General features: G+C 40.5%; 1 protein-coding gene across 1 annotated transcript in view; it reads left to right on the forward strand.

Moving 5' to 3' along the window:
• Nucleotides 1-8199, forward strand: part of TMEM211 (transmembrane protein 211) — an 89909-nt gene extending 81710 nt beyond the window's left edge. Inside the window, exon 3 of the mRNA XM_029082684.2 lies at nt 5481-8199. Within this exon, the coding sequence (XP_028938517.1) occupies nt 5481-5707 (227 nt within the window). The 3' untranslated portion in view covers nt 5708-8199. The remainder of the gene's footprint in view (nt 1-5480) is intronic.
• The last annotated feature ends 292 nt before the right edge of the window (nt 8200-8491 follow it).

Raw genomic sequence — 8491 nt, forward strand, 5'->3', positions numbered from 1 at the left:
CATCAACTATGCCATGCTGCTAAGAGTTCCCTTAATAAGTAAGTTGCCGTTTAGTCCAGAAAGTCGGGAGTCCATCTGCCCGCCTGGTTTTGCTGTGGCCTTTTTTGTCGAACTCCAGGGGCAGCCCCTATCTGCTGCCCGTGGGACCCGGGGTGGACCCAGGATCTTTCTCCAGCAAAGACCTGCCCAGGAAGGCCTCTAGGCCACCTCATTGTCTTTGTACCTTCTCCCCTGTGTTCGGCCTTGGGGTTACAGTAATGGAGTGGAATCAGGCCTCAAAGTGAGAGGCTTAGGACCCCACCCTGCTCTGGCCAGAGGGCTCCATGCTCAAGGTGGGTGCAGGAGGCCTCCATCTGTCTCACTCGCTAAGATACCAACAGATCTGAGCCTGATGTTAGTTGAGATTTGGAGGTTTAAGAAACTTTCCACTCCCTTGCCCTCCCTGTTCCCTTCTGCACCCCCTCCAGAGAAGTGCACTTTATCCCATTTCTCTGATTCATTTTCCCCCTCCAGCAACCTCCACTTCACCTCAAATAAGCCACTCACCCCGCCCAGCCTATAGAGACCCTCCTTAGCTCATTTCTGTAGGTAGCTATTCATTCAGTCGTCTTTATTGAGTGCTTACTGTGTGCAGAGCATTACTGGGGCCCCCGGGCTGGGGAGAGGTAGCTGCATTATAATTTCGGGGGGGGGGGGAGGGGAGAGTGAGGGCGGGGTTGGGAGAAGCTTCTGGAATGCCTCTGGGACCTGAGCTTGGCTGGGTTTATGCGAGGGACTTGAAGACTGAAAACTGTGGTCTGAAGGAGGCTTCTGTCAGGACACCATTTAGTGCCAAACACAGTACTAAGCATGTGTTTTGGAACCAAATTTATGGCAAGATGGTTTCCTATCATTTCTAGTAATTAGTATTCATGGTACTTGTTAAAGCGCTTATGTGCCGAGCAGTGGGGAAGCTACAAGTTCATCAGGTTGGACATAGTCCCTGTCCCACATGGGACTCACACTTTTATTCCCATTTAACAGATGAGGTAACTGAGGCCCAGAGGAAGTGAAATAACTTGCCCAAGGTCACACGGCAGACACGTGGCAGAGCCAGGGTTAGAACCCAGATCCTTCTGATTCCCAGGCCTGTGCTACAGCCACAAGATCACGCTGCTTCTTTCTAGGTACAAAACAAGCCTAACAGCTGCTTGAAAAGGCAAACACTTGGCCTCTGTTTAACAGCACCACGGGTGCCTGGCACGTTAGCCAGCTAAGAGGGGGTTGAGACCAGAGAGTTGTCCGATAAACTAAGACGCTTAGGCGTGTCCGGACTGAGCCACAGACCCAGTCATTCTGTGAACACGCCAAGTCTGGCCTTGCTGTGCTGCCACATTGGAAGTTCATCTTCACTTTTGCCCCCTTGGCTCAGTCCTTAGGGAGTGCCTAGTCAAAAGGAGCCACTGCTTCCTCGATGGCCGTGTCCTTCTTTCTTTCTTTGGGGCTTGAGTTCCAGGTTTTCAGCTGAGATGCAGCATTGTCGAGACTAGCCCTTCTGGTCGCAGTTCAGCACTGAGAGGCCCAGGAAGTATCTGGTTGCAGCTATGCCCCATAAACGGGTTTTTTCCCCAGGTGTTCGCACCCTTGCTCGGGTCTCCGAATTGGGCAGAAGCTACCTAGTAGCTGCTGTTCTAGACACTCGCTCCTCTTTACGACCCTGTCGACATTCTGGGGTCACACTGGCATTCTGGGAGCTGGCCCTGGAAACCCCTGACTGCAGCCAGGCTGGCACCTTCTGGGGTAGGCCCAGAGGCAAAGCCGGTAGAATAATGGTATTTTTGAGCGTTTACTATAGGCCAAGCCCTGCACTAAGCACTGGGGTAGATGCATAAGAGATAATCAGATCGGACACAGTCCATGACCCACACATAGGGCTCAAAGCCTAAAGACGTGGCTGCTTAACACTTTTGTCCGGCAGCTCTGCCTTGCCGTCGTTACCTTTCGTTGGCCGGGTTTGGGTGCATTTTCTACCCCAAATCCCACATTTGGAGGCATTCCAACATCTTGGGCCATAGAAAGAAGATCTGAAGAGTTCAGGCCAGGACCCAGAAATTAAATGCTGGGTGATTGGAGAAGAATATTCTTACCCATTTCAGGTCTCGTGCCTTCTTGGCAGCAGGACGTTTACCTTCATCAAAGTTGGAGTAGATACAGTCTAAGATCCTTTTCAGCATTTGTCAGGCAGTGATGTAAGTTAAAGCTGGTTATTGTGATCTTTTGAGGACAAGATTTCTGTGGAATGCATAGTGCTGATTTTCTCTCTGAACCAAGTTAGTTCCACTTTTATGTGATTTTTTGATCTTGATTTTCTCAAATTATCTTTCCTGACAACTGAGGATAGTTCCTTTTGACGTGGACTTAATTCACAAGTTTTAAAATAGCAATTTGACTTGGGACATTTATGTATGTACGCTGGAGGAGGTTTTTAAGTTGTCTTTTGTCTTTATGATTGATTGGCTCTCCAAAAAGAACTCAGTGGCTTTGGTTCTTTGTTCGCCAGTAAATACCCTGTTGGAATTCCTGTCTCTTCTTGCTGGGGAAAATAACCAGTTCATGTTCATTCTTCTACCGTCTTGTAAAACCAAAACACAGTGAGAAAGCATATTTATAAATTAAATGGGAACCTTATCGAAAAGGCCAGGTGTGATCAGCACCTTAGATCTCTTATTGGTTGTCAAATTATGAAAGATAATAGAATACAGCTGGAACTGTCTTTATGAGGCCATCTGGCCCTGTCTCCTACCTCCAGGTGTGAATGACAAGAACAGCCAGGACAGATGTATTGTTAAATTTTCGGCAATTTAAAATCTCTCCGGTCATGGTTCCACCCCACAGGATTGCAAAAATAACCATGTAGTGGATGGTAAAGATGGGTTAATAAGAGCTAATGTTGGAGGTGGAATTGTAGCTATTAATTACTTTTTATTGTTTTATATTGGGTTCACTGAGAGTGAGACTCTTTTGGCTGAGACAGTAACAATTTGATTTTCTTATATTTAATCCTAGCCCATACTAGTAAGCTTTGAGCACAGTAATAAATGCAATAAAATGTTTTCCCACAGCACCTTGCTAATTTTGAGGCCTCTAATTTTGAAAAAAAAATTCTTGTGAAAAGTTGATGTTTTCAATTTTATCCTAATAGACTATTTTTAATGTGCGCAAAATTGCTACTACAGCAAATTTAGGAATCTCTGGTGTCGCTGGCCAACCTGGGAGGGTTGGTCGTTTTGAGGTTCCCTCTTAGATACTATTTCTTTGGAAGTTTTATTTATACATGTTTTCACGTATATGTGAGTATGAAGGTATTAGTCATGATGAAATTCACTTATGGATGAGGCTAAAAAGGCCAATGCAGTACACTTGGTCCTGACCACACTGTGCACACCCTAAGATTGTCCTTTGTGATAGTCATGTTCGATGTTTGCAACACCAGGCCCTGTTTTTGCTTTTGCCTCATAGCTTTGGCTCAGAAAGAGCTGCCCATTTCTTAACTGCAGTGTGCTTTCCTGTTAAATTTTCACAGCATTTGAGTGTTCTGGAACTTTGTTAGTGACTTTTTTAACCATTTAGTCTTCTATTTCACCTAATACCTTTAGGTTCAAACTGTGGATAATACAAATGGCCATTTTTTAATATTTATAGGGCTAACAGACTACTCTGAATTTATATATACTGAAATCTTTTTTTAAAAAGCTTACTTTCTGACTTTAGAGCGCTAATAATAATAATTGTGGTACCTAAATGCAATGTGCCAAGCACTGGGTAGATACAATGCAATTAGATTGAAGAGTGATTGTCCCACATGGGGCTCACAGTCTAACTGGGAGGATGAACAGGTATTTTATCTCCATTTTACAGAAGGGGTAACTGAGGCACAGAGAAGTTAAGTGTCTTGCCCATGGTCAAATTTTAGGCAAAAGGCAAAGCTAGGATTAGAATCCAAGTCCTCTGGTTCCTAGGATGGTGGGTTCATTGTGATAGATCTATTTAACTGCTGTGTCTAACCCATTCCTGTGGATGTGTGCTATTTATTTGCACCCGGGACCGCATTTTCTAAACAGTGGAAATTATGAATTCAACCCATTACATTGTTATTAAAGAGCATGAAAGGAAATGTTAATCGTGAATAGACCTGCCTTTATTGTAGCTATTAATGGGTGGGACTTCTATTGGAGTGGGATAACCATCCGAAGGGGGAAAAGGCAGGCGAGGGAGATGGACAACTCTCACACACAGCCTTCTCTGCTGGGAAGCAGCAGTGGCAGAAGAATTGTAATCATAGTATTAAGGATTAAGGGAAAGAATATGGAGTCTGAAATTGGACATGGTCTTTCCGACAAGGTTTGGCTTTCTGTTCCATGTGTGAGGGTTTCCTGCTGCTGCTTTCTTTGGGGTTTCCAGCATTCAGAGGTGTGTGTGGGGTGGCTGGGGTCCTGGAGAGTGACCCCAGAATCCTGGGATCCCTGGAGCAGCAGCAGGGGACCCCACGGCCACAATCTGGATTCTGGCAGTGTGGGAGCCTCAGCTCCATCATTCTTCTGCCTCCAGTGCTGCCTCTCACTGTATTAGAGCCTATACAAAACCTCACTGTGGGGTTATGAGCTTGACATGCCTGGTGCATAAGATATCCTAGGAAACAGTCTTGTGGTTAAAAAGGCAGCTCTAGTTCTTGGGCTCAGTTTTTTTTTTTTAAATTTAGCATTTAAACATAGCAAATCCATAAATTTAATGAGTTATTCAAGTATTTTGAAAATTTTGCTTTTCACTCTTCATGCAGTGTGGATAGTCCTTTGAAATATTATGAAAATCTAAGATTACAGGACTGAATTTTGCTTTTTTAGAAATCATGAATACCCCTACTCTATATGATCTTTCTTGAGAAAGACCAATAAGCTTCACTACTAAGACCTGCTTACTGTAGAGTGTTTGTGCGCTGCCATTCTCACACCCTTTTCTCCCAGTTTTATTCACACTGGATCCAGAATGCAGTGAGCAGGACAGACATAGATGTGGTCTGGTGCAAAGGGCCTGCAGGATCCATCTATGGCTGAAGGGAGCATCCACAGCACCGTGATTCAGTAGGCGGTGGCTACTGTTCCTGCGGACTTACATGTCCACCTCCCAAAATATCCGGCGCGTAGTCAGACACCATCATCACTGATGCCGAAGCCCAAGTCCTACTTGCCTAGCCGGACTTAGAATCCAGGTCTCCTGCTTCCCCTAGCTAGAATAAATGCCTTCACACACTTATTCTTAAGCACAAGCAGACTGGGCAACTGCTCCAGGGGACGGATTGACAGGGGATGTGAACAAAATACACCTGTCTTACGTGACTACACCTCCACATTGATATACTGTTAAAATCCTTATCCCTGGAGGTTGAAGAATAGAATTGTCAAAGGATGCAATGATTAATAATGAACTTTTCTTTCCTTTTCTAGTATTCATCATGGCTGCTGGGCTTTTGGTTTATCCTTTTGGTCTCAACTCTTCTACGGTGAAGAAATACTGTGAGAATGCTAACATCTATTATGCTGGAGACTGTCAAATTGGCTGGGGTTATATGTTGGCCATCGTTGGAGTCATGCTGTCTGTGTTTTTACCCTTCTTTGCAAAATATGCACCAAAAGAGCACATATCTCCGACTCCGATACCTACTATTTTATAGTACTTTATTAGTATTTAATGAAAAAAATTCCTGCCTAAAATCAACAGGCAGAAGGTATTGTAGCACTTCCTTTTAGTTGTATTGCTAAGTAAAACAAAAACAAATCGGTCAGCCACTCAGAGACCAAAACTGCATTGGTAGTCTTCCATCAGCATGAGCAACTAAGCCTGGGATTGAAGATAAATTATAACAGCCTTTATACTGTTCTAATTATATATATGACGGCTTAATGCCTCAGACAAGTATCTGTTTATCCTCAAACATCTGTCTACCTCCCAAACAGTTTCCTTTTTGTTTCAAACTTGGAAAGCCTTTTAAAAAAATACTATTCAGTTTTATGTTACTAAGTACTGGAAATTTTACAAACTCCATTGTGATTAATCTAATGATCATATTCTGTTATTTTTTAGCATATGGAAAAATCCTACAACAAAAATTTTAGTGCTTTCTCCCTACTAGTGCTGACTGCATCTCGAAAGCCAGCCTCTATAACAATTGGTAAATCTGAATTTTTTCTTTAAAATTATTTTGTAGTGGTCAAATTCCAAAGTTCAGCAGGAGACTAATCAAATTACATAATTTTAAGACATGGCTTAAGTGAAAAGGTGAAGGATTTTTTAAAAATGTGATCTCCAGGATGAAGACGATTTGAAAATATTAACAAAGCCCCGATATACACACTGGTATCAGTCAATCCCAAGAAATCATGAAATTTCATGCAGTTGCCACTTATTTTTTGTATGGAGTCATGGATTTAGTATTGCTAAGAAGTCAATTAAAAACACCATTTGCCTTAACCAAAATGTGATTGGATTCTAAGCATCTTTACTCCATTGCCACTCCTCTCAGCTCTTAGTGCAGTGCTTTGCACATAGTAAGTGCTTAAGAGATACTAGTAAATGAATGTGTTTCATAGCTTAAACACATGTCAGTTTTAAACTTTATATTCTGACAAATAGCATGATGTTTCAGAATCTATTTTGAAATTAAATGGGATGCTGACCAAATTAATCTTCCAGATTGGGCAGATCACTTGTGACTTTAATCCCATCAATTCTGTTATCATTTTCAGTGATTTGTCTGATCCTTGTAAATGGATATTTTTTTTTGAGAAAAACCTACTTGAAGGGAAATGTTGGGGAAGTATAGGAATATTGGAACAGGAAGAACAATCACTTTGGAAAAAAGTAATGGGTATTGAAGAATTTGAGTTATGTTAATTTTCAGATGCCTTCTAACAAAACTGAAGAACTTATTTTTAAAGTGGCATTATGTATCATGAGTACACAGGGGCATTTTATTTCTATGTTAAAACATTAATAAAGGTAAGTTTGATTAGAAAATGTTCTTAAGGAGAATAAATTAACCCACACTGTGTAATATTGAAAATAGTATAAATTAGAAATATAAACAAACAGGATATGTTCCACGCAATATAGTATAAAAATGTTCTTTCTGAGGTTGCTGGGCTAGTTGGAAAGTTTCACATGTAATTAAGGCAGCAAAGAGTGCGAAAATAGGACACATAAAAGGAAAACTATTGACCAGATTCTTTTTTCTTTGTATCTGCAGGGAAAAATTCAGAAATCTGAACAAAATATTTTGAGTTGAAAATGGAACTAACTAGTTTTTACATTTTCTCTCAGTCAAGGTAATTATTTTGCCTTGAGAATTTTGAGAATTTGGGCCCATATTATAAGAGCAAAAAGCATGAGAGAGTTGCTAACTTTTCTTTCCTAACCAACCTGTGCCTTTTCAGTAGAAACAATTAAACCATACAGGATCAGTATTGAAAACATTCTCATCAGCCACCGAAAATGTCGTGCAAATTATGTAACGTGTACTGTGGATTGCCTCTGTCTTGTGTAATGTTTACAATTGTTCACTTGGTGTTTTGCTAGAAAAAGTGATTTGTTAGTGTAAATCAGAAAGCATACTTTCCAAAAGATCTATCATACTAAAAAATGAAAAACACTTCATGTTGCCATAAATCAAAACTCCTTTGTAAACAGTTTTTGTAGTGTTCTTATATAATTATGGAACAAGCTACTTAAGATAGTTTTATTTAAAATCCAATCCATTTTTAGAGAACCCAGGACTCCTGGATAAAGCTAATGCTTCCAGTTTGTTCATCCTTTTTATAATTAAATATTTCAAAGCAAATTATCTGAATTTAATCAAGAACTTTAAAATTTATTAACACTGATAAATCACTTTTAACAAGAAGTATTTGTAAGTTAATGTAAATTGTTTCTTGTTTAAGAAAACAAAACCTAATGGTTCAGGTTCAAAATCAAGTTTTTTTCTAAATCTAATTTTTTTAAGTGTAATTAAAGGATGTATTTTCCATTAATGTGTTTCTGCATTAACTAGCCGGCCTCTTTTTAGAATATTAACTGTTTTCTGTACTTGTTGAATAAATATTTCAATTATTTTAAATGTGAAAATTTAAAATTGCCAACACTGTATAATAAACTAACTCAGTTTGTTCACTTTTGTCTCTCGTGTTTTTCTTATTTTCGATTCCAAGGAGTTGCTGATACTACAGTAACTCCTTTAATAAGAGTTTGGGAGTGGGATCCTAGTGGGGTCCTAATAGTTTCAGGCAATGGTATTTGTCCACTAGAAAAAACAGATCATGAAAAAGCACAGGCCTGGGAGGCAGAAGACTTGGGTTCTAATTCCTCCTCTACCATATTCATTCATTCAATCGTATTTACTACTTACCTGCTGTGGAACCATGGACAAGTCATTTCACTTTTGTACCTCAGTTACCCCATTTGT

Source organism: Ornithorhynchus anatinus, chromosome 17 (assembly GCF_004115215.2).
Source record: "Ornithorhynchus anatinus isolate Pmale09 chromosome 17, mOrnAna1.pri.v4, whole genome shotgun sequence".
NCBI lineage: Eukaryota > Metazoa > Chordata > Mammalia > Monotremata > Ornithorhynchidae > Ornithorhynchus > Ornithorhynchus anatinus.